This window comes from Acomys minous (genome assembly GCF_964271855.1).
Source record: "Acomys minous genome assembly, chromosome: 16".
NCBI classification, from domain to species: Eukaryota; Metazoa; Chordata; class Mammalia; order Rodentia; family Muridae; genus Acomys; species Acomys minous.
The window spans coordinates 3,155,018-3,181,153 of NC_140498.1; the positions used below are offsets into that span (position 1 = coordinate 3,155,018).

At 51.3% G+C, this 26,136-nt stretch overlaps 1 protein-coding gene across 1 annotated transcript in view; it reads right to left on the reverse strand.

The window, feature by feature from the left end:
• Positions 1-4,302: 4,302 nt before the first annotated feature.
• ALOXE3 (arachidonate epidermal lipoxygenase 3) overlaps positions 4,303-26,136 on the reverse strand; it is a 28,337-nt gene continuing 6,503 nt past the window's right edge. The window contains exons 7-17 of the mRNA XM_084761129.1: positions 24,019-24,122; positions 23,333-23,505; positions 22,471-22,614; positions 22,183-22,386; positions 22,007-22,093; positions 21,337-21,506; positions 20,447-20,568; positions 13,472-13,572; positions 12,871-13,041; positions 4,936-5,195; positions 4,303-4,881 (exon numbers count right to left, since the gene is read on the reverse strand). Coding sequence (XP_084617255.1) covers positions 5,016-5,195; positions 12,871-13,041; positions 13,472-13,572; positions 20,447-20,568; positions 21,337-21,506; positions 22,007-22,093; positions 22,183-22,386; positions 22,471-22,614; positions 23,333-23,505; positions 24,019-24,122 — 1,456 coding nt within the window. The 3' untranslated portion in view covers positions 4,303-4,881; positions 4,936-5,015. The remainder of the gene's footprint in view (positions 4,882-4,935; positions 5,196-12,870; positions 13,042-13,471; positions 13,573-20,446; positions 20,569-21,336; positions 21,507-22,006; positions 22,094-22,182; positions 22,387-22,470; positions 22,615-23,332; positions 23,506-24,018; positions 24,123-26,136) is intronic.

The following is a 26,136-nucleotide window of genomic DNA, read 5'->3' on the forward strand; positions in this document are numbered from 1 at the left end:
TCTTTCTAGCCCTGAAACATAATGACGAGGTGGATTAGAAATAAGACAATGATCCCTGGGTGACGGTGGCCCACACCTCTAGTCCCAGCACTCAGGAGGCAGAGACCGGTGGCCAGTCCACATCTGCAGAGTGAGTTCTCGGACAGCCACACAGAAACCCTGGGTCAAGGCTGGGGGTAGGTGAAGATTCAGAGAGGAAACTAAATTTAGGTTAAACCAAATTCCGGAGGAGTGCTGGAGGCAAAACAACAACAACAACAACAACAACAACAAAAAACAGGTTAAGGTTAAAGGACAGGGATGAAGAAGAAGGCAGAAGGCTGAAGATCGTGGCCCAACTTCTGGGTGACTGGCAGGCAGGACGCCATGCTTGGCTGAGGACAGGAGCTGTCATGCCGGTCAGGCCTGCCCTCCTGGTCTGTGCCCAGCCACCCTCCTGACTCTGTGGACGTGGAGAATCTGAACACGCAAATCTGCATCTCAGTCTCGATCCCTGCAAACTTTCCTAGCCTCCTGCTTTCCAGCCACACCCCTACCCTGGAGACTGTGCCTCCAGGGGCGGCTAATGAGGGTGCTGGAAGATGTACACTGAGGCTCAGGGACTTGGGAAGCCTCATCCCAAGCCCCTTGGGAGTTCCAGACCCTGGGGCATTGAGGGCAAGAGGCCCAACTGTAGCCTAATCCAGTAGGAAGATGGACACACGGGAGTGAGGAGGTCGGAGTTCATAGGCACCCTAGAGGACTGGGCAGGAGAGGGCTTGGGAGGGAGACAGAATGTGACTGTATAAAAAAGGACGGGGTAACCAGACAGACAGAGAGAGAGAGAGAGAGAGAGAGAGAGAGAGAGAGAGAACTATTTCCACCCCCCTGAAAAGCTGTCTCCCCAGTCATGACCCAGTAGTAATAAGTGTAAATAAATAAATAAATAAATAAATAAAAAGACCAGAGATAGTGATACACACCTTTAATCCCAGCTCTCAGAAGGCAGAGTCAGGTGAATCTGTGAGTCCGAGGCCAGCCTGGTCTGCACAGAAACACCCTGTCTCGAACAACAACAACAACAACAACAACAACAACAACAACAACAACAAGCAGCCCTGTTGACCGCAAAAGCCATAGTGGCCGCTCTGGGTTTGATCCAGCTTCACTCCTCTTATGTTCTTCAGGAGAAAGAAAAAAAAAATAGAGACGGTGTAGTGGGAGCATGGGGGCGGCCAGGCCCGTGGGGCCAGGACTGGATTGGGGACTTGGATTGGAGTAGGCATAAGGCTACGGATGGGCACTCCCCAGTTGTGACCCAAACTTGGATGCATAACTCTGGGTAGGTGCTCACTGAAGAACTGGTTCTCCTGGACCAGGGGTGGGACCAGCAAACATCAGAGGCCCTGGAATAGATGCGCATTTTCAGGGGAGGCTCCTGACACCTACCTATAGCAGGAGCTAGGTCCTCACTGTTGGGGCACCCCCCTTGACCTCGCCCCACCCTAAGCCTGAAAGGCTGGTAACAACCCCTGGGGCCCCACTCCTCTGAGACCCAGAAACAAGATCAAATCGAATGAGTCTCTTGCTTAAAAACAAACAAACAAACAAACAAACAAAAGTAGTGTCGACTTGTGCTCAAACCCCATGACCCAACATCTTGTCCTAGCTGCCTTAGCTTCCTTTCTGTCCCTGGAACATGTGCCCTTGACTTGTGGCACCTCCCCCCTAAAACTGTTTTGAGAGTGTTTTTGGTTTTGTTTTTTCCTTGCCATCTAGCTTTCATCTCCGGTGTCACCTCCTTGGCGAGGCCTTCGCTGGCCACCACACCTAATGCCTCCCCTCCTGAGCACGCCACCTGGTTCTGTCTCCCACTGCATCTGCCACCATCTCCAAGGACTCCTCTGTGGATGTTGGTTTTGTCCGTATCTCAGGTCACCTGAAAGCTGGGGTCAGCCTGGGGACCTCACAGCTGCTTCCCTGAAGTTGAGCAAAGGTAGGGAGACAGAGTCATGAGTCAGGCAGATCCTAAAACGCCAGTTCAGGAAGGGACTTTCCAGGGCTTGCTCTGACTCCCACGTCTCTGGCCGATTCAGGCCTCTGGGGTGGGAAAAGTTGTTCAAGGCTGATGTGTGTCTTTGCCAATCAGCCTTCTCGACTCACAGGAAGACATGGGGAGTCCAGCCTGCGTGCCGGAAGAACCCCAATAAACAGAGACACAGAACAAGGCTGAGCCTCCCCTCCCTTCTCCCCTTCCGAGGTGCCGAGTCAGGGCAGAAGTCCTCCGTGGCCACCAGGTGTGTCTTCCCAATAAATCTCCTCCAAAGCTGGCTTTCTGAGAAACCAGATTCCAGTGACCCACCCTGGCCCCGCCCTCTCCTGCTTGGGAGCATTTTTCGGGGTGGGTATGGCAGTCTTCCGCCGCACACGTAGCATTCATCTTTGGGGAAGACTGCTGCTGCCTGTGCGGGTGGTCCGATGGAGGGCACGGTTAAAGGGGGCTCTATTTTCCTCCCATCATCGCCACGCTGGCCACAAGAGGGCACTCCCAGGATCCTTAGTGCTAAAGCAAAACAAAATGTGGTGATAATAGCTAAATCTCTGGTCTCTTCAGACAGAATATCCCCCAAACACCTCTGCCTGTGCAGTGGCATGGGGGTCCCGCACTTCCAGAATGAGGAAGAGTGAATCCATGTGCCTCAACACACACACACACACACACACACACACACACACACACACACACACACATGCATACACACATGTATACACACACATGCATACACAATGCATACACACACACACAATTGAACAAGTGGTTTGTTTGAATTCAGTGATTCTGGGACTAGAAGAAAATGGGAAAAGGAAACCGGAAGTGCATTTGCCTGGCTCTCTGAGACAGTCCTTATTTGAGATTTTCAGTGTAGCTGAAGGGCCATCACTGACTGATGTTGTGAACAGTCTGGGGTTAAGCCAAGAGACCCTGTACAGCCTAGCAAAGCCGTAGTCTGTGGAAGGTGATGGTGGAGGAGACAGAGTTGCTACTAGTTATTCTGACTCTAAAACTGATTCCCCTGTCACCAGCACCACAGGAAGAGAGAAACAGCCCTTCCTGCCACTGTTCAAAGGCATTACAACTCCAGTCAGAGAGAGACCGTGACCAGGGGCTGGGCAGACACAGAATGTGACTCAGGTGGCATAGGAGAGTCACCTGTGGTCCCAAATTACAGGGGCTCGGATCCCCTCCCCGAAGGCACTAGGAACAGAGGGGCCCACGTGTCAGAACTTGGGAAGAGGGCGCCTGATGGAGGAAGGATTGAGGCCAGCATGGGCCACATGGCGACACTCTGCTGACAGGGATGCAGGGATGGTACCAGTGGTGAGGCTGCCGAGAGGGATGCAGGGATGGTACCAGTGGTGAGGCTGCCGAGAGGGATGCAGAGACAGTACGAATGCTAAAGCAAAACAAAACGTGGTGATAATAGCTAAATCTCTGGTCTCTTCAGACAGAATATCCTGCAAACACCTCTGCCTGTGCAGTGGCGTGGGGGTCCCGCACTTCCAGAATGAGGAAGAGTGGTGAGGCTGCCGAGAGGGATGCGGGGACCGTACGAGTGGTGAGGCTAGATCGGAGTCTGACAAACCAGGAAGCAGAAGATGAACAGCAGCTGGGAGAGAACACGGACAGCAGATCGAGGGTCAGGAATCTTTATTTTTAAAGACCATGTGGCTGAAAGGGAGAAAGCCCTACTGCCCGGATCCATCCAGCTCAGTCAGGGGAGGGTAGCTTCTGCCACAATAACAAGCAGCCCCACAGATCTCAACAGCTTCGCCGACTGTTCACACGTCCAGGTCGGTCGGCAGCTCCTCTCTTCCATTCCTCGAGAGGCACCGGTGGGTGTCACTGCCACTGTGGCAACAGCACTTGTGCATGTAACTCAGCCCAGAGTTCCACATGTAACTTTTCCCAGGCACAAGAGGGACAGGGATAAGCTCTGTACGTGTCCAAGAGCAGAAGTGGATTTCGGTAGCAACACTAACGGTGCCGCGCCCAGAACCTAGGTTCAGAGTCTTTGCAAAAAGCCCAGTGTCTTCCCGCCAGCCCTCTAGAACCAGCCATTCCTTCCCCTCCCGATGCCTCCCTCGAGGAGGTAAAGGTAGGAACATCGCCCAGCCGGACAGTAGAGTGAGCTGGGGCGGTGCCTGTCCCCCAGAGGACGGCCTACAGATCCACTCTTGCCCCTCACCCCAGCACTTCTACACCTCCCACTTCCGTCCACTCCACGTCATCATCATCAACACCATCATCAAAACAAAAGCAAGTGGGAGCCAAAAGTGTTAGCTTTTATTGAAGTCACTGGGCTCAGAGGCAAAGAGGAGCAATAGGATGAGGCTGGGCAGGAGGTGAGCTAGAGAGGAAACCTCCACACACACCCAGGCCACGGTCCCTGTGCTCAGAAACTATCCCTAGACATCCCGGCGCACTGGGCCCAGGTTCTTTCCCTCCGTTTAAAAGCACTAGGCACAAAGGCGAGTCCATGGCAGACCCAGGAACATGCCCGTTTCGTTCCAGTTTCGGGGCTATTTCAAAAAAGGAAGCTGGATTTAGGGGGTCCTCATCTCAGAGAAAGGGGGAATGACAGTTATCACAGGTGGAAGACAGTGGGTTTCAGCAGCATGTGGAAGGAGAGCTCAGGATCTCAAGCTGGGCATCCCAGTGTGGGAGGAAGATTCCCACAGAAGGGCAAGGAAAGGGGGTTCCCTTTCTAAGGGGTCTGTTGTGCATTTGACTTTAGTTAGCGGCTTTCACCCTGAACACTTCTGTACTGGTCCCCCACATAATGTCAAGGCCATCTTGGTCCCACGGGCAGAGGAGAAGGTTCAAAGTAAGACTGAGGCGGGCGGAAGGGACTGGGAGGACGGAAGGGACAGGGAGGACAGAAGGGAAGGGGAGGACGGAAGGGACTGGGAGGACGGAAGGGACTGGGAGGCCCTAGCTGGAATTTCCTTTCCCCCAGGATGCTGTGAGGTGAGGCTTAGATGGAGACGCTGTTCTCGATGAGGGGAGGGTCCAAGTAGGGATAGGGTAGTGCCAGGCTCTCGTTGCGCTCCCTGATGTCCCTCGAGATCTGCGCCAGGCAGTCCTGGAAGGCTGCGATGCTTCGCCGTGGGGCCTCCTCTGTGAAGTGTTCGTCTGGGTAGGTGCCCAGAGGCCTCTGGGAGGAAATAGGTCCGAGAAGTGAGGAAGATGAGATGAGCGTAATGAAGGCTCACAGTCAACAAACACAGGCAAGGTATTATCTAAGGACACAGACCAGGTACCACGTGGAGACATGAGCCCTTTAAGTCACAGCTTCCCCCCCATGGTGTGGTTCTGAGTGAGAATGGACCCCCATAGGCTCATAGACTCGAATGCTTGCTCCCCGGGTGATGTCACAGTTTTGTAAAGGCTCGGAGGTGGCCCTTGTTGGAGGAAGGGTGTCACTGAGATGGGTTTTGAGGTTTCAAAAACCCCCTGAGCCATTCCTAGTTTTAAAATACTGGGCGTGGTGGCACACGGGAGGCAGAGGCAGGCTGATCACTGTGAGTTCGAGGCCAGCCTGGTCTACAAAGTGAGTCCAGAACAGTCAAGGCTACACAGAGAGACCCTATCTCGAAAAACCAAAAAATAAATAAATAATAAATAAATAAAATACTGGGCGTGGTGGCACATGCCTTTAGTCCCAGCACTCGGGAGGCAGAGGCGGGTGGGCCCTGTGAGTTCGAGGCCAGCCTGGTCTACAAAGTGAGTTTCAGGGAAACCTTGTCTGGAAAAACAAAGCAACACACAGACACACACAGACACACACACACACACACACACACAGACACACACACACACACACACACACACACCAACCACAACAACCACCTTGCGCTTGTGGATCAGATGTGAGCTCTCAGCTACTGCTCCAGGGCCATGGCTCCCAGACATGATGACTGTGGACCTCACCCTCCAAGAGGCCCCGATTAAATGTTTTCTTTTGTAAGTTGCCTTTCTCATGGTGGTTTTTTGTTTGTTCATTTGTGGTTTTCTTTTGTTTTTGTTTTTTGTTTTTGTTTGTTTGGTCTTGGTTTTTCAAGACAGGGTTTCTCTGTGTATCCTTGACTTCCTGGACTTACTTTGTAGACCAGGCTGGCCTTGAACTCACAGCAATCTGCTTGCCTCTGCCTCCTGAGTGCTGGGATTAAAGGTGTGCGCCACCACGCCCAGTATTTTAAAACTAGGAATGGCTCGGGTTTTTGATACCTCAAAACCCATGGTGTTTTGTCACAGCAATGTCCCCCTCAATCCCAGAGGCAGTGTAAAGCACGGGCTGTGACTCGGGCCCTCGCCAACCTAGTTGGAGCTCCCTCTGCTGGCGGCCCTGGTCACATCACTCCGTTTCTGATCTCAACAAGGAGGACTTCAAGTCCACGCCCTCCCAACCCTCAGTGCCAGATCCACTCTTGAAACTCCAAGAACACAAATCACACTTACCATTCGACAGAGTGTTCCAGAAAACAGGCCCAAGAATATACCTGCCGCGGCATACATACTAAATACAAGCCCCGAGGAGAAGCAGCATCCGGCTCCTGAGATATCTTTACAAACATCTCGCCTGACGAAACATGTGCCATCTATGTATAAGCACTGTCACCATAACACTGTCACACCCGGCAACCTGGCCAGCACAGTCAAGGAATCCCTCAGACAGTCGATGCCATCCTATGTACAGAACTGTCCTTCTGTGGTCACTGTCATACCGCAGGTCACCGCCAAGAAGCACGGCTCCATATCCCTGACCTTCACACAACACCAGGACGAGGGCTGCCTCAACACTTCTTGCTCCTACTTGACTGCACTGGCAAAGGCCCTCAGACCACAGCAGCAGTAAGAGCGGCCACTATTTTCTCATCCCTGATTCTAATGTGAAGGCATCTATTCATCATTAATACAGTGGGTTTTTAATGATACGCTTCAGGTGTGATGGCGCACACCTTTAATCCCAGCACTCGGGAGGTGGAGGCAGGCGGATCTCTGTGAGTTTGAAGCCAGCCTCATCTACAACTGGAATTCCAGGACAGCCAGGCCTATTACACAGAAAAACTGTCTCAAAGAAAAGTAAAAACCAACCAACCAACCAAACAAACAAAATGTGCTTTACTTAAAATTCCTTCAGGGGAGTTGCTCACTTGAAACAGTTTTTTATTAGTAATGGCTGTTTGCACTGATCAAGGGCTTTTTCAAATTATGATGCCTTCCCATGGCATATTACTGTTTACTATGCAGCTCCTGCCTTTACCGGCTGATTTATCTTTACGATTGTTGGAGCTAAGTAGAGGAGTTTATAATTTCATTTTCTTAACAGTTGACGTGTAAGTACCTTATGTGAACCGACACAACCACACAACAACCCTTAAGACGGGTTCTTTTTATCAGGCCCACTGCACAGATAAGGAAATTGAGGCTTAGCGTGGCCACATTAGAGGGGTCAGGAAGGCGTTGCGTGTGAGGCCGGGACTGGAGACTTCTACAGACACACCCCCCTTAAGGTCACAGTCTCTGCTGGACGGAGAATCAGGGTCGCATAATTCGGGAAGAGTCCACCTTTTCCTCTCCTTTCCACAACTTTGCCAGGCAAAGGCACTGGGCGCGGTGGTGTTTCCTGTGCCCTAGATCCCAGACCTGAGCTGTGACTCTGGGATTGCCACCCTGTGCCGCCACACCTGCCCCTTATGTATGGTTTTCTTCGCCTCTAAGACATCAGTTGTTTGCGTTCTTAGAAATTCATTCGTTTCATCCAGGTTTCCAAATGTGTCTCAGTTAAATTATAAGTTTTAAAACTTTCTCTGTATGGATTCCCTTTCCCACTCCTAATGCATATTTATGCCTTTTTCTTTTCTTTTTCTTTTTCTTTCTTGATTAGAAATGTTGGGCTGGGCGGGAGAGATGGCTCAGAGGTTAAGAGCACTGGCGGCTCCTCCAAAGGTCCTGAGTTCAATTCCCAGTGACCACATGGTGGCTCATAACCATCTATGATGAGACCTGGTGCCCTCTTCTGGTGGGCAGGCACACAAGCCGACAGACTACATAATACTGTATACATAATAATAAAAAATAAATAAATCTAAAAAAAAATTGTTGGGCTGGAGAGTTGGCACAGCTGCTGAAAGCCAGTCTCACACCCAAAATGTCAAGAATTGTTTATATTATCTTTATATTACTAGTCATTTAGGGGAGGGGCAAGGTCTTACCCTGTAGCTCAGGTTAGCCTGGAAGTCACTACATAGCCCAGGCTGGCTTCAAGCTTGCAGCAATCCTCCTGATTTAGCCTCTAGAACTGCAGGCATGGACCACCACACCTGGCTTATTATTGGCTTAAAAAAAAAAAAGGACAGTAATGGGCTCAGTGGTTAAGGCCATAACTGTTCCTGCAGAAGAGGGTCTGGGTTTGGTTCCCACCACCCACATTCAGCAGTTTACAATCCCCCTGTTGGGATCTGGCACCTCCTTCTGTATTCTGTGGGCACCAGCACTCATATATGTACGTACCCACGCCCATACACATGTTACTAAAATAAAACACATTTTAAAAATACATTTTAAGGCAGGGTGGTGGTGGCACACACCTTTAAGTGGGAGGTAGAGGCAGGCAGATCTCTGTGAGTTGGAGGCCAGCCTGGTCTACAGAGTGAATTCCAGGATAGCCAGGGCTACACAGAGAGACCCTGTCTCGAAAAACAAAACAAGGGGCTGGAGAGATGGCTCAGAGGTTAGGAGCACTCACTGACTGCTCTTCCAAAGGTCCTGAGTTCAGTTCCCAGCAACCACATGGTGGCTCACAACCATCTATAATGAGATCTGGTGCCCTCTTCTCACATGCAGGTGTGCATGCAGGCAGAGCACTATATATATAATAAATAAATAAATCTAAAAAAAGGAAAACCAAAACATATATATATGTTGTTTTTTTAAGATAAAGCAGGATGGTATACTCCTTTAATCCCTACACTCTGGAGGCAGAGGCAGGAGAACTCTGTGAGTTCAAGGCCAGCCTGATCTACATAGTGAGTTCCAGGACAGCTAGGGCTACATAGAGAGACCTGTCTCAAAAAAAAAAAAGCAGCTTTATGTTTTATTTATCATGCTGATACTAGTTTCTAAAACTATAAAAAAGAGACACAACAGACTAAATGCAAGGCCATCACACAGTTGCTTTGTGAGCTAAGCAAACTGCTTAATTTCTGACCTCACCACCTTTCTCCCCTACTGATCTTCACCAGTGCTGTACCCAGCATCTTAAGCATAGCTACCTATTTGTTTTGGTTTTTTGTTTTGTTTTGTTTTTAAAGATTTGTTTATTTATCATATACACACAGTATTTTCCTGCATGTTAACCAGATCTCATCATAAATGGTTGTGAGCTACCATGTGGTTGCTGGGAATTGAACTCAGGACCTCCAGAAAAGCAGTCAGTGCTCCTAACCGCTGAGCCATCTCTTTTTTGTATTATTAATTAATGTATTGATTTTGTTTTTTCCAAGACAGAGTTTCTCTGTGTAGTCCTGCTCCAACTCAGAGCTCCGCCTGCCCTCAGCCTCCCAAGTGCTGGGAGTAAAGGCTTGCTATCACTTTGTCTGTTTGTTTGGGATGGGGTTTCTCTGTGTAGTCCTGGCTGGGACTAAACTCCTGGGCCACCGCTGCCTGGCTACTTGTTTTGTATTTTAAGATACTTTATATCTGATTCAATGACTGAGACACCATGAGATCCTCATAGTTGGCAGCTACTGTTACTGTTGGTGTAAGTTTCTCTGGCTTATGGCAGGAAGCCTCCTAATGATCATCTCTTTGTTCACTCCTTCCTTGGGCCACGTGGCCAAGTATGAGCACCCCACTCCCTGGTAAATCATCGCATAAATGCAATTTTTAAAAAATTCGTTAGGAAGGGTTGGAAGTGTATTCAGTGTTACAGCACTTGCTTAGAAAGCTTAAGCCCTGGGTTAAATCTGTCTCGTGTGCAGACACACACACACCACACTACACACAACACACACACACACCATACATACACACCACACACACACACCACACACGCCACCACACACACAACACACACCACACACACACTACACACACACATCCCACACACACATATACACCACACACACATACACACACACCACACACACACCACACACACACCACACACACACACCACACACACACACCACACATACACACCACACATACGCCACACACCACACCACACATACCACACACACACTACACACACACATCCCACACATATACACCACACACACACACACCACACATACACACATACCACACACGCCCTACACACACACACACACACACACACACACACACACACACACACACACACTGAACCAGGTACTATAACATGCCTTTTTCCCCAGTTTCTCTAGAGGCTGAAACAGGAGGAGGGTTTGAACCCAGGAGTTCAAGGCCAGCATGGGAAACATTGAGAAACTCGTCTCAAAAATAAGTATTTTTTAAAATTAATTTATGTTTATTTTATATGTGTGAATGTTTTCCCTACATGGATGCATGTAGACCACAAGCATGTTTGGTGCTTACAGAGGCCAGGCAAGATGTTTGATTCCCTGCAACTGGAGCTACAGACAGTTGTGAGCTGCCATGTGGGAGCTAGAACCAAACCCGAGTCCTCTGGAGGAACAGACTCTAACTACCGAGCCTTCCCCAGCTCCTCAAAAAGAAGAAAGAGGAGGAAAGAAAGAAAGAAAGAAAGAAACGGTTGTTGTGACAGCTTTAATCCCAGCACTTGGGAGTTAGAAGCAGGTGGATCTCTCTGAGTTGGAGGCCAGCCTGGCCTATTTAGGACAGTCAGGACTACAGAAAGAAACTCAAAATCATAAAATAAAATAAAATAAATCTAAAGAAAGAAAAAGTTATTAGAGAGATTTTAAAAAAAAAGAGAGAGAGAAAGAAATCTGCAATGTTGGTGTCTCTAGCACCAGCTAAATCCAAATATGAGAGATGGGGGTGCTCACAGGTAGCACGTGACCCCGGCATGGGGGTGTTCAAAGGTGACACATGGCCCTGTGGTGGAGGCAGAGCAGCAGGTGAGGTAACTGGTGAGTCAATTGCTCCCTCTAGCCTAAACTCCTTAGCTGCTCCACTTCCTCTCTCCAGTCCTGTCCCTCTCAGCCACTGACACAGCCAGAGGAACACCCTGACTGCAACAGATTAAGCCATGTCACTTCTAGTTTAAAAGCTTTGAGTGGCCTCATCGTCTTCTGAATATACCCTGCCCTGCCACGTCACAGCCCTGGCCCTCAGGGATCCTGTGAGCGCTCAGGTGAACTCTCCTTCCACTCCCGGTTGTCCCTCCCTTTGCCTAGAAACCAGCGTGGTCCCTCCTCCGTCTGCCAAAGCCCTACCTGTTCCACAGGTTTCAGCTTGCACATCATGTCCTCCACGAAGCTCTCTTGGGTTCTCCCAGGCCCATGTAGGTGCCACAAGGCCACACCCCTGCCTCTAGCCCGGCACTGCAGTGGTCACTGCTCCCCACCAATGCCTGCTGTACCCCGGGTGCTCAGGAAGTGATCCCGACCAGAGGATTAATACATAAGTACTTCCCACAACACTTGATGTTCCTCTTCACCTGCATTTCACATGGAGGCGTCAAGAAAGTGGTGGTGTGTGTGTGTGTGTGTGTGTGTGTGTGTGTGGTGTGTGTGTGTGTGTGTGGTGTGTGTGTGTGGTGGTGTGTGTATGGTGGTGTGTGTGTGGTGGTGTGTACGTGTGGTATGTGCGGTGGTGTGTGTGTGGTGTGTGTGGTGTGTGTGTGTGTGTGTGTGGCGGCCTGTATGTGGTGGCGTGTGTGTGTATGTGTATGTGGTGGAGTGTGTGTGTATGTGTATGTGGTGGCGTGTGTGTGTGTGTGTGGTGGTGGTGTGTGTGGTGGTGTGTGTGTGGTGGTGTGTGTGGTGGCGTGTGTGTGGTGGTGTGTATGTGTGGCGTGTGTGTGGTGTGTGTGTGTGTGGTGTGTGTGGTGGCATGTGTGTGGTGTGTGTGTGTGGTGTGTGTGTGGCGGCCTGTATGTGGTGGTGTGTGTGTGTGTATGTGTATGTGGTGGCGTGTGTGTGTGTGTGTGTGTGTGTGTGTGTGGTGTCATGTGTGTGTGTATGTGGTGTCGTGTGTGTGTGTGTGTGTGTGTGTGTGTGTGTGTGTTGGCATGTGTGTGTGGTGGTGTGTGTGTGGTGGCGTGTGTGTGTGTGTGTGTGTGTGTGTGTGTGTGTGGTGTGTGTGGTGGCATGTGTGTGGCGTGTGTGTGTGGTGGTGTGTGTGTGGTGGCGTGTGTGTGTGTGTGTGTGTGTGTGTGTGTGTGTGTGTGTGTCGTGTGTGTGGTGTGTGTGGTGGTGTGTGTGTGTGGTGTATGTGTGTCGTGTGTGTGGTGTCGTGTGTAGCGTGTGTGTGTGTGTGTGGTGTGTGTGTGGCATGGGGGGGGTGTCTTATTTGATTTTTTATACCTAGTATCAAGCATTATGTTGACGTGTGGGAGGAACCTCACATTTAATTCTTGGGTGAACCAATAAATGGCTGATGGATGAACGCATGATTGGATGGATGGATGGATAATTTGTAAATTACACAGAAGTCATGCGCAGCCACTAAAGTGGCATTTGCTTCCTTCTGTGCATGTCCTTGGCACTCAAGTATCGTTTCCTGGGGAGACAAAAAGACTCTCGAGGCAGCTGGGCGGACACAAGCCCCAGCAGTCAGCCTTCAACTCTCCGTCGGCAGCCACCCCACCGCCCAGGCCCTACACAGCCAACCTCTGCCCCGTGCCTCCAGCCACACACCTGGTCCTTGGGCTCCTGGCTGACCAGCCAGAAGAGGAGAAGGTTGTTACAGGTAATGTTCACTTCTGGGAGGGTGTCCAGGTAGCTCTTCATCGTGGTGTCCCCCTTGGTCTGAGGCGGAGGCTGCCTCATGGATGAAGGGGCATTGGGCATCCAGGCTCCAAAGTCATGCTGTGGACACACCCCCGGCAGCCCCTCCATTACTCCCAATGCCACCTCCCACCTCAAAGTTTAGAAATGAGGAGACTGTGGAAAGCCCCAGAAGTGGGCCATAAGCCCAGCTCACCCATTTGTCATTTACTACCCAGCATTCCAAGCGTGGGTAGAATGAGTTACCACGGAAAGAGGGAGAACGCAGAGAGGAGGCGGTCCTCGACAAAGGCCTTGGGCTGGCGTGCCTCAAGAGCAACCAACATAAGCTCCCAGGAGTCGCCACAGTCACTGGACGCAGCTCCACCCAGTCATCACTCAACCCCTGCCCTTCACTCCACCCAGTCACCGCTGGGATCCCACCCCAACCCTGACCCACCCGCTCGCTCAGGCAGAACTCTGACCACCTTGGGTGGCCCAGCGCCCTCGGGCCTGCTCTCCCAAGCCTTACCTGCCCACTATTGACGGCAGCATGCTGGGCGGAGCAGTTAAAGATGATTGCAGTGAGATACTTCACAAGCTCTCCCGGGGTGCACAGCCGGCGTGGGAAGCCTGGGTGTGGAGGGAAAGGAAGAGGGTGTGAGTGTGGACGCGAGCTACCGGATTCCTGGGTGTCTCAGGCCAGGGGCTCACTGCCAAGGGAGAGGGAAGGATTAAGGGCTAGACACAGGCTACAACCGTCCTCAGACTAAAATTAGCCATGGAACGGCCACCAGAGAGGGCTCTGGGCTTTGAAGAGGATCAGGATAGGATCTGCCCGATAGAAAATGATGAAAAACTGGGCTCCAGGCAGAGAGCCCAGCGCCACGCAGCCCGTCACTGCCCTGGAAGGCACTGCGGTCAATACTTCCTCTCGAGCGCACAGCGGCACGTAATGATTTAGCCCTACCCGTGTTACCGATATCCATGCAAGTCCAGCAGCAAAGCGTCCTCTGCTCAGTGACCACTGGCAGCCCGCCGAATGCGCTGCTCAAAAGTGCACAGTGGGGAAGGCGGAAAGAAAGATTAGAGAAAAAGTCCGGGACCTAGAGAAGATGCCCAGGACAGAAACAGGAGCCGGGCTACAGCATCCTGGGAAGAGGAGTCTCCCCACCTGCTCCGCTGAAGGGCAGGTGAAAAAAGATGAGAGAAGCCAGGTGCAGAGGTCACATCTATAGAGTCCCAGACCTTTGGGAGGCTGAGGCAGGACTGCTGGACCTCAGGAGCTCAAAGTTGATTGAGCACAGCAGTTAAGAATGAAAACAAAACAAAACAAAAACAAAAACAAACAAAAAGGGCCAGCAAGGGGAGTGAAGGAGCTTGCTACCAAACCTGACCACGTGAGTTTGACACAATACAACCTCCATGCAGGAAAACACGGTGAAAGGAGAAAAGCAATTCCTGCAAGTTGACCTCTGACCTCACATACATGTCACATGCCTTTACTTACACATATATGCTTCATACACATACGCACATAACATAAATAAATGTGCCAAAATTCAGAAGTAAGGGGCTGGAGGGATGGCTCAGCAGTTAAGGGCACTGCCTGCTCTTCCCGAGGCCCTGAGTTCAATTCCCAGCAACCCCATGGTGCTTTCATGACCATCTGTAATGGGATCTGATGCCCTTTTCTGCCGTACATGCAAATAGAACACATACAAATAAATAAATATTTTTAAATAAAAATAATCAGAACTATTTAAAAAACATTTAAAAAGAAAATGGCTGAGGGCATGACTTCATTGGTAGCATGTTTTTGTTGTTGTTGTTGTTTTCTGAGACAGGGTTTCTCTGTGTAGCCTTGGCTGTCCTGGACTCACTTTGTAGAACAGGCTGGCCTCAAACTTGCAGAGATCCACCTGCCTCTGCCTCCCGAGTGCTGGGATTGGAGGCATGTGAAACCCAGCCGCCTGGCTCTTTTTTTTTTTTTTTTTTTAAGATACATGAAGGCCTCAATTTGATCCCTAGCACAGTACAAACCAGCATTCCAGACATACAAACCCAGAGTGGGAGCAGGAAGGTCATTTCAAGGTTATCCTTGGCTACTTAGTGAGCTTAAGGACAACCTGAAATATATGAGACCGTTGTCTCAAAGTGCATAAATCAGGCCAGGTTCAGCGGTGCACGCCTTTAATCCCAGTGCTCAGGGAGACAGAGGCAGGTGGATTTCTGTGAGTTCACAGCCAGCCTCGTCTATACAAAGTGAGTCCAGGACAGCCAAGGCTACCCAGAGAAACCATGTCTCAAAAAACAACAAAACAGAACAAAGTGCACACACCCGTAAGTAAACACCAGAAAAGCGGGTTGTCAGGCTCAGCCCTCCAAATTCCTCCCCTTGTACCACACTGTCCTCGCCCAAGTCCATGGCTGTAGTCACTGGCTCCAATGAGTGACATCACAGGCAAGTTTAATAAAGCCAGATAGGAGTGTTGAACCAGTAACAGCTAACCCCCGATGTGGGTCCTAAGTAGAAAAGAAACGTGTGGCAGGGAAAGAACGTGGGTTTGGTACTGGGCAGGGCAGTGTCTGGAATTGATCCCTCTCAGATGCTAAGGGACAACTGTATTCTTTGTTTTTGTTTTTGTTTGTTGCTGTTTCTCTCTGTAGCCTTGGCTGTACTAGACTCACTTTATACACCAGGCTGACCTCAACGATCTGCCTGCTGGGATTAAAGGCATGAGCCACCATGCCCAGCAGGACAACTGTATTCTTTTGTTGTTGTTTTGTTTTGTTTTTAAATATTTATTTACTTATTATGTACACAGTGTCCTGTCCGCCTGTACACCTGCAGGCCAGAAGAGGGAACCAGAGCTCATTGTAGGTTGTGAGCCACAAGGTGGTTGCTGGGAATTGAACTCAGGACCTTTGGAAGAGCAGCCAATACTTTGATCCTCTGAACCATCTCTCCAGCCCCCTTATTTGTTTTTTAATGCAAGGTCTCTCTACTTAAATCTGGCTACTCTAGAACCCACTATGTAGGCCAGGCTGGCCTCGAACTCAGAGATCCACCTGCTTCTACCTTGAAAGTGCTGGGATTAAAGACTAGTGCCACCACACCTGTCATGACATCAGTACCTGTTTGGTTGGTTGGTTTGAGACAGGGTTTCCTCTGTGTAGCCCTGGCTGTCCTGGAACTCGTTTTATAATTCAGACTCGCCTTGAACTCACAGAGATCCTCCTGCCTCTGCCTCCTGAGTACGGATTGAAGGTGTGTGCCACCACCTCCCAGCTGACAACTGTACTCTATCCAATTGCTCAGACCAAGATCTGTGTGCTCACATCTCCTCTTATTTTACACCACATACATCAGCAGAGACTTCCAGACACCCATCTTTCCTGACTGCCCTGTTTTCCACCACTACCCAATCACCTCCATCTCTCCTGTCAATTCCACCTTTATCCTTTGTGGGACTAAATCAGGGGTTGGAGGTGGATATAACATATACAAGGCTGTGGATCACACACATACACACGAACACACACACACACACACACACACACACACACACACTCACAAATCAAAGGATGCCACCTTTCACTAAAACCTTCTAGAGAGTTCTCCTGTCACTTACTTTACCAGCTCCTTGTTCCCTTCCCAACTTTTCTTCCCTTTACTTATTCTACACTAGCCACACAGAAGACCCTTGTGACATTCCTCAAGCAGGCACAGCGGTATACCCAGACCCCAGGGCCTCTGTACTTCCAGTCCCACTGCCCGAGTGTCTTCTCCCGCAACCCGCACAACTGCTTCCCTCTACCCCTTCAGATCTCCGCTCAGGCTCTAGCTCCCCCGAGAGTCAGTCCTTGGCTATCTGCATGAAATATCCTCCCTAATAAGGTTCTGCTCGCCTTCCTAGCATCCACAGACACCCAACACATTTGTTGGTCATCTCTGTCTCCCCCAAGGCATTGTCCTCTTCCACTGAGACCGGAAGTCCCGTCTGTTTGCTCACTGCTAAACCTCAGCATCTACAACAATACTCAATAAATATTAAGAGGCTGTAGTTATTGGTTGCATGCAGTGAGTAGATGAGACAGTGAGAAGCAGGAGAGGCGAGGCGTGGGGCAGAAGGTAGGCGAGGGGCCTGGGAGGGGACCTGACTGAAGTTAAGGCTGTGGTAGGTCAGGGGGTCATGAGTTTCTTCAGGGTTTCTGAGGACTCAGGGGGAGTGACCTTGCAGGCCTAATGAGTGAGCAGGAAGAGAGAGGAAACCGGTGGGACAGCCAATGGCACAATGCAGGGCCACTGAGGCTGGGACTACGGTCCTGAAGCCGGAAACAATGCAGACAGTAAGAGATCAACCATCCAGCTGGGTCCAGGAGGAATGGGACATGAGCCAAGGAGTCACCCAGGCTGAGGGGACAGGGACTGGGCCAGGGGGCCGGGGATTAGCCCAGAATGAGTAGGGAGTCTCTGAGCTGTCCATCCTAGTTGGCTGTCTAAATCCAGAAGTAAATACAGGAGACATACAGGGGTCAAGCAACAGGGGCTTTTGCGTAGTTCACAGAGTTTATTCTTGCCCCTTGGGATACGAAAGCCAAACTACAAGTGGCAGGTCAATGACTACGTGTTACCTTTAAATTAGACTCTAGACGCAGTTTGTACCAGTTGGAAGAGCCGTTGTCAGTCTGAGAACTGTTGTCATATACAGACTAATGGACAAGTATAACGAAAAGAGGGCCTGAGCCGATAGCAATTACAGCCCAAGTTGAGTCTTAAACAGGAAACATATGCCAGGATCCCGATTAAACAATGAGTTTGCAAAACACGGGGAAAGGTCACCCTTTAAAATGCCTGAGAGAGCACTGCCTGTCATCACCCTAACCTAGAAATCACTCCTGGCCTGGATAACGTTGAGACAAGCTGACCTGAGAAATACTCCTGCCAAAAAAGTGTGCAACCCTTATACATTCCTCAAGGTTTACAAAAACTACACAGGACAGGAACAAGACGGGTCACATATGAGAAAGCAGTTAGACACCTTCTAAGGCGACACGTCCTACAGCCTGGGCCTGGGCTTTTCCATAACTTCATGCTGTGCAGCTATGAAAAGCAGAGAGCCAGGCATGGCGGCTCATGCCTTTAGTCCTACCGCTAGGGAGGAAAAGGCAGATCTCTGAGGGTTTGAGGCCAGTAAGGACTATGGTAAGGCCTTGTCAACAAACAACAACAACAACAACAAACAAACAAAACCCAAAGTCGAAACAAACAACAACAACAAACTCCACAAAAACGCTCCTTTAAGTTTAAAAAGTCTTGAAAGTTTAAACAAAATGTGGTCCTTGGTTGGCTCCTGCCTTAGTTGGATCAATGCAGGAAAACAGGGCAAAATGAGGAAATGGAGAAATGGAATAAATGTGAGGGTGACACGGGTGAGTATTGACCATTTTGATATGTGTAGGGCTAAGTGTATATAGCTCTGTAGTACAACACCTGCTTTCCGTGTAGGAAGCCCAGGGTTGGATGCTCAGAACTACAAAAAATATTATCAAAGAGGATTGTGGGCCGGGTGTGGTATTTAATTCCAGTGTTCAGCAGAGCACAGAGGCAGGCAAATCTCTGTAAATTTGAAGCCTGGGCTAGCCTGGTCTACACATTGGGTTCCAGGCCAGCAAAGGATACATAGTAAGATGCTAAATCAAATTTCAGCAATAAAGGCAACAGATGAGACAAATATGGCAAAACACAGGCCATTGTAGAATCTGGTGGGTAAGTTAAAGAGTGTTTAGTAGCGAGTATTCTACTATCTTGTATGTTTGAAATTTTTGTCTAAAAGCTTCTGGATAGGTCTGCAATAGTTGTTTTCTGTTTGGAGGTGACTCAAAACTACCCTCTGCTCAGGTCTTCCCAGACAGAACCACCCCCCCACACACACACATACCCCCATGTAGCCACCAGAAGCAGCAATCAGTCAGCTAAAAGCCACATACCTACCAAGAAGACTCAGGATGGGGTATAGAAAACGGGTGGATGGACATTTAAGCCACTTTAATGCAAGCAAAAACAGAAGGCTCTGTGGATAGGGAACCTGATGCCTAGCCTGGTGCCCTGAATCCAACCTGGGACCCACACAGAGGAAGGAGAGGACTGGTTCTGTAAGTTACCCCCTGACCTCCCCACATGCACTGTAGTGCACCCCATACACAAACCAGGAAAACAAATAAAGTGTTATTAAAAGTTTAAAAAAAAAAAAAGCCAGATGTAGTGGCACATGCCTTTAATCCCAGCACTCAAGAGGCAGAAGCAGGTGGATCTCTGTGAGTTCGAGGCCAGCCTGGTCTACAAAACAAGTCTAGGATAGACAGGGCTACACAGAGAAACCTTGTCTTGGAAAACAAAACAAAGCAAAACAAAAAAACGAAAAAGAATGTTTTTTAAAAAGCCAGGCATGCCTTTAATCCCAGCACTCAGGTGGCAGAGGCACGCGGATCTCTGAGTTGGAGGCCAGCCTGGTCTGCAGAGCTAGTTCCAGGACAGAGAGGGTTGTTACACTTGTTACACAGATGAACTCTGCCTCAAAAAAGCATGTGTACACACACACACACACACACACACATACACACACACACATACACACAAACAACTTAAAAATAAAAAACAAAACAGCCGGTCATGATGGCATAGGCCTTTAATCCCAGCACCCAGGAGGCAGAGGCAGACAGACCTCTGTGAGATAAGGCCAGCCTGGTCTACATAGATAAATTCCAGGCCAGTAAGGACTATACAGTGAGACCCTGTCAGATTTCTGAACCTGGAAATCTACTGCGGAGAAGCAACAGAAAGGTCCATACACTAGGGATGCATAGAGAGGAGTGAGTCACAGAGCCAAGGAGGGCTGTGGGCGGGATGGGGGTGGGGGACAAGGGGGTGGGGGTGGGGGAGGGAGGTAGGGGAGGGCGGGGGTGTCCCATCTTCTCTGGAATTGAGAGAATACTAAGGAAAGATAGGGGAGTGCAGTAGCTGGATGACAAGCAGAAAAAAAGCAGCAGGGGTCAAAACAGCAGCAAGGCCAGCCTCTCCAGGAAGAAGCTTGTGACCACAGGAAGTGAAGAGAAGCCAGCGGCCAGCAGGACCACCCAGCAAGAGGACTACAAGAGCAGCTAAGAGACAGCTTAGACTCCATGTTCAAGGCAGAGGCGACTCCCCCAGGTGCCGCATAACAAACAGATGTACGTAAGGGTGGAAGCAAGAGCTTCACAAATGGTCCAAACCGGTTTACGATTGTGCCTTGGCATTTAGATAGGGATGCAGCTCGGCCGTAGCGCTCTCGCATAGCCCAAGAGAGGCCCTGGGTTCAAACCCCGCCACCACCTTAAGTGCAACCTACTAGTACAGAATTCAGAAATAAAACTCTGCAGTGATTAATGGAAGAAAGCTAGGCGAGGTTGAGAATTGGATCATCAAGAGCCTGGGAGCATTGTGGGTAAAGACAGAGAGAGATACCTGAACTCTCCCGGCCGAGGAACGCCTGAGCAAAAATCTCACCCACCCAGGCCTGCAGCTCAGAGTCCTGCTGCACCGAAACATCACTGGGATAATAGTAACTCACGATCTCTGAGACAAACCTGCAAGGGGAAAAAAAAAATGTGGGCAATGGTGGCGCACGCCTGTAATCCCAGCACTCGAGAGGCAGAGGCAGGTGGATCTCTGTGAGTTCCAGGCCAGCCTGGTCTACAGAGCGAGTCCAGGACAGCCAGGGCTACACAGAGAAACCCTGTCTCGAAAAACCAAAATAAATTAGATAGATAGATGATAGATAGATAGATAGATAGATAGATAGATAGATAGATAGATAGATAAATGCTGGTGCCTCTGGAGTGACATGGGCCTAGGCCAGACACTGAGGCCCCCATACACTCAGGGTAGAGAGAAGCAGATAGCCACAGTGGCCTGCAAAGAGTCCTCAAAGACAGAAGATGAGTTCAGTGAGACCCCCAGATCCAGTTGGAACCACTGCCTAAGTTTCTGGTAAGTCCCTCCGCCCTCTAAGTACCCTCTAAATCAAGGAAGTTTTGGGTCTCCTGGGGGGGGGGGCGGGGCGCAACTAAGAGGATGTTCTGTTCGCTGGCTGTTCAGTACCCAGGAGGAAGAAGCCCCTGTCCTCTGAGTCCTGTGGACAAGGTGTCCCTCCCCTTCCTTCACTGCAACTCACAGTCACCTGCGATGTCACAGGAAACCTGCCCGCCAAGCTCCTATTCTTGGCAGTTTCTTACGCTGGATGGAGTCTGAGAACACCTAGACTCAGGCCTCAAAGCGACATGAACACAAGAGCCCACGCTGCACCCTGGGCCCGGAGACCTTCGCAAGCTGGAAGGACCTCAGGGTCTCCACACCTCTCAATAGCCGCCCAGATCTTCAGGCCATCGTCTCGGTAGTGGTAGTTGGGGATGGTCATGACGCCGCGAGCCCGTAGGCTATCCGGGAGGCAGAAATCCGTGTAGGTGAAGTGGGCCAGCCCTGTGCTCATGAGGTAGAGGAGGCCGCGCCTACCGATGGAGGTGACCTGGGAACACAACACACAGCTAGCCCTCCCAAGCTGTGGCTCACACCCGACTCACAACGCCTGCAGAGCACCTGGCAGTAATGAATTAATCAGCTCTATTAGGAGGAGCATGTGCTATCTATCAAGCAGTCAAGGACCACGGATCAAATGCTCTCAGGCGCCTGCCTAACCGTAGGCTGCGCGAACTGAGGATTTACAGTGTGCACGGGAGGGGGACCTTGAGGTATTGGTAACTACAAGAGTGACAATGCTGGGGACATGCTGGGCTCAGGCCGACTTGCCCATAAAAACCTACTCTTGAGGCGGGATAGTTCAGGGTGGGATTGGCCAGCTGGGCCAAGCCTTAGGGGAGGGGCAAACCGAAGACTATCAAAGAGGCGTAGTTTAAGGGAAGAGGCTGGCCAGGATTACGCAAGGGTCTAAGGAGCAAGAGCGTAACTTGTGGGCGGGGCAAGCATACTTAGGGGCGGGGCCTTATGGTCGTGGCGGGGAGGCTGCACCTTGTCCACGAGGCCTTCTGGGTTGAGCAGCGTGGCCCTGGCGATGGTGTTCACCTGCAGCGTGTAGCGAGTGTGGGGAAGCAGGAGCTGCGAGAGGACCGAGGTCACGTGAACCGAGGAGCAAGGGAAGGCCTGCAGGCCCCGCCCCTTTAGTCCCGACTCAGGGACCCGCGGACCTTGAAGACTGGATGACAAAGCGGCAGCTGACGCAGTGTGGCCATGGAGAAGGCCTCGCATAGCAGATGCGTGCACAGAAAATGCGTGTTGTTCTCATGCACCAAGAACTCAGAGTTGCGCACCCACGTCTTGGCCAGCAGCCAGTCCATCTCGCAGTCAGTGGGCAGAAAGATGGGGCTCTCTGGCCCTGGTGTCTGGCTGAGCTGCGGGGCGGACAGTAGTAAGAGGTGTGGCTCAAGCCGGTTAGCCGGAAGCTCCACCCCCTTGCCTCTCGCCCCTAGGCTCACCTGGATGGCCAGAGGCAGCAGCACCCCCTGTGGGTTGAGCCACAACAGGCAGAGCGGAGCGGCTACGTACTGTGGGCGGCCGTTTAGACAGTGGACAGGGGCCTCCGCCAGGATCCAGTAGTCCGCTAGGAAGATGTGCCCCCTCTGGAGAAGGCACACGGAGATTTAGCAATCCCTCTGCCCGTTGTCCCCCTCTTTTCTCTTTGTCCTCCGCAACAAGGAGGAGCTGAGGACCCAGTTCGAGTCTCAGCAATTCTTGCTGACTGCACTAATGGCCTGAGCTGGGTACCGCGCCCTTCCCAGAATGCCCGGAATGAGGTCTGGATGAGTTGTGCAAACCCTCTCCTGGCCTCTGGGCTTGGACATGCTAACGCCCTCTGCTCCTCCCCCCACCCCCAATACCTTGTTTGCCCTACTCCCTCAGCTCAGAGGGGATCCCCTCCTGCGATCTGACCTCAGTATAGCCCGACAACAGCAAAATCAACACAGGAGTTTACCAACCACAGCTCCAGCTTCGGAGAATGTCACAGAGAGACTAGGTCGTCATCGACTCCACACCCTCGGAGTTCTTGGGTCTTTGTAATCATTCCTGCTCCACCTGCCAGTCTTGGGTGACCCTGCCCTAAAGTAGCCATCTTTGGCTTCAATACTCGGGACCTCCGAGACCCTGAAACAGGCCTCAAGCCACTCCAGAGCCCCACCTGGCCTTCCTCCATACCTGTTCTTTTGGAAAGATACACAGGCCTGCCCCGTGGATGGGGCTCACAGACCTGGACCATTCAGCCCTGCAGCCCTCGTCCTCAGTGGCAACGCACCCAACTACCTCCCTCCTATTCTATCCACTGCCGAGGTCCTCACCCACCTCTAACTCTGTTTGTAGGCAGGTGCCTGGTCCCAGCGAAGGCGCCACCATGTCATTGGTGACAGGCAGCTTGCTGGGCAAACTGGAGAGACAGCGGAGCATGACAGGATTGACACCATTCAGGTACTGGTACCCAAAGAAGCTGTCTTCACACCAGTGCTGGGTGACGTACTCTGCGGGGTGGGGGGTGGGGCGGTTAGCAAGAGAGGGAACCAGTAAGGTCTGGAAACTACCTTCCAAACTCTGGTCCTGCCCAGCCCTTTGCCCCTGACATTGAGGCCTCGGTTTCCCTCCCAGCGACAATATAAGGTGGCTATAACTACATTTTCAGGTGAATCCTGGACGCTGACAGACAGCGAGGCAGTGTGGGTATTCCCACTCGAGTGGCAGTGCTGGGATTAGAACCAAATTCTTCCCGATCCCAAATCCCAGGACATCTGATGGTAGGCGAAAGGAAAGGAGTCAAATGGCCCTGACCAAAATCGGGACTTCTGAAATGACCGTGAGTCTCTTCTGGGTCAGCAGTGTCTCTGTATCCCCCTCTCCCCACTTCCTGTCTGAGGAGGCCCGGGGTTCCTGGGGGGAAAGCTGAAAGACGCTGCTGGTGAAACCAGGAGCCCATCCCGTGGGACCCCAGCGGGGGGAATGAGATTGAGTTACCAGGACCCCTGCCTGGCTCCACACACCTGAAGTGACGGTCTTGTGGCACCAGAAGATGTTCCGGATGTCATCCAGCTTCTTCCAGGAGCCCGTGCGGTCCAGCAGGCCTCGAAGCTTCATGCCCAAGGACCTGAGGGACAGAAGAAGGTGAGAGCTGGCGGGGGGGGGGGGGGGGGGGGGGAGGGGAGCCACTGTGTTCCACTGGAAAGAATCCACCGGACCGCTTCCCACGCAGGCGCAGCCATCCCCACGAGGAAGGAGGGCCACGTGTAAGAACGAGCTCCAGCTGCCCCCGCTGGAGTTTTGATGCGCTTCCTTCAAACTTCTAAAAATCTCTTAGCCCTTCAGTGGCTCCTTTCTGCCTATAAGACAGAGGGCCCCAGATGCCAAGCCCACTTACCTAGGCTAAGATGCTCCCCTCCAGCAACTTCCTGTAACCTTTGCAGTGTTTTCTCCCACCCCTGTGCGCTAGACAAGACCAGCCAAGCAAAGCCTGTTGTCCAAACATAACCAATACGTGCTGCCTTAGCTCCTGGAGTGGTGAAAGTAGAGCCTGCTGTATAAGTGGTGAAAGTGGGCGTGTGCCTCTTCGTCCTGTAGGTGTCTATACTTCCTGGTTCGTGTTTTTCACCCGTGAGTGTTAGAGGAGAAGAAAAAAAAATACTGAAGTTAAGATCGGCTTTGCCCTACTCCTGGGTCTTCATTCAAGCTGAGTCTCTGCCGGGAGGCCATCTCTTATTACCACAGGCCCGTCTGGTCCTCTAGATGCAACTCAGAGGCCAGGCTGCCTGACTCCCCTAACGCCCAGGCCCTGCAGCACTCACAGTTGCCTGTATTTCCTGACAGCCCTGTACATCTAATCTAGCACTTTCCACCGTGGGCTCCTTGGGGAAAGGACTGGACTCTATGTCTGCTGACACACCACATGGGCTGAACTAAAGGAAGGGGAGTGGCACTGAGGGCGGGCAGGCTTGTAGCGAGGGGTCACAGGGCAGCTAGCCGTGCAAAGACGCTCACGTGTTCTGAAGAGTCTGGGCAGGAGGTAGGGGTGGGTTCATGGCCTTACAGAGCCAAGGTCAAGGCCATCTATGCACACTTAGTGCACAAACTTTTGCTGAGAACTTTCTAGACACAAGCCAGAGGGGATGTGGGGGTGGGGGTGGGGGTGGGGGTGGCGCCAGCGGGTAGAGCTGAGTCTGGTAGCACAAACCTATATAGTCTCCGTTACCCAGCTGGGTAAGACAGGAAGCTCTCATGTTCAAGGCCTGCCTGCCTGAGTTACAGAGGCCGCGGAAGCAAATAAGCAAAAACAAAAATGACCAACAACAACAAAAACCACTTTGCCTTTCCAAGGGCCTGCCTGCTACAAACATCCTTCACAACATACCCAGTAGTCACCTCATTTGACTCTTCCTGAAATCCTCCGAGGCTGCCTAAAACCAGCCCCTCCCCCTCCCTCTGCCCTTACTCAGAACCTCCAGCTGGTGACCCCACCCCTGCTTACACCTTGGCATCTTTCTCGACTCAACTCGCAGCTTCTCTATCTTCCCAGGTGCCCCACCCCCCAGTCCGGCCTGGGTTGTTTGATAATTCATCCTTGTCCTGAAACCTGAGCCGCCGGTGGCCGCTGCACACTCCGTCCATCCTAGACAATCCTTCCTGCCTGCCCACCCACCCACCCACCTCCACACCCTCTTCCACTTGTGTTTTTCTGAGAGAACCATCCAGACACACATGGGTAGGAAATGAAGACCCGTTGCTTGTCCTCTCCTGCTTTGGGTCTCCGCAGGCAACTCCGGATGAGTTTTCTCACAGAACCCGTGGGGCCCTGTCCCCACTCTGGACTCAGCAGTCACCCGCTGCTTTCTCTTGCTTCCCTCACAGGCTTGCTTCAATCCCGCCCTTCTACCTGAGAGACACCTCCTAGACCCAGCTGGCCTCTGGCCTCTGTGTGTACCCAGGGGCCACTGGATTCCTCCCTGCAGTAATATCACCTTCCTCTAGCCGTTGATTTAAACTGATAATGACCGTCCTGATGGCTTATTAACTCTACACGAGCCTCCTGAGTGACCCCAGGGACTCCTCCTAGCAAAAGGCATGTCCTTTAAGGGACCGCACACCCAGAGGGCTTGTCCCTGAGCATT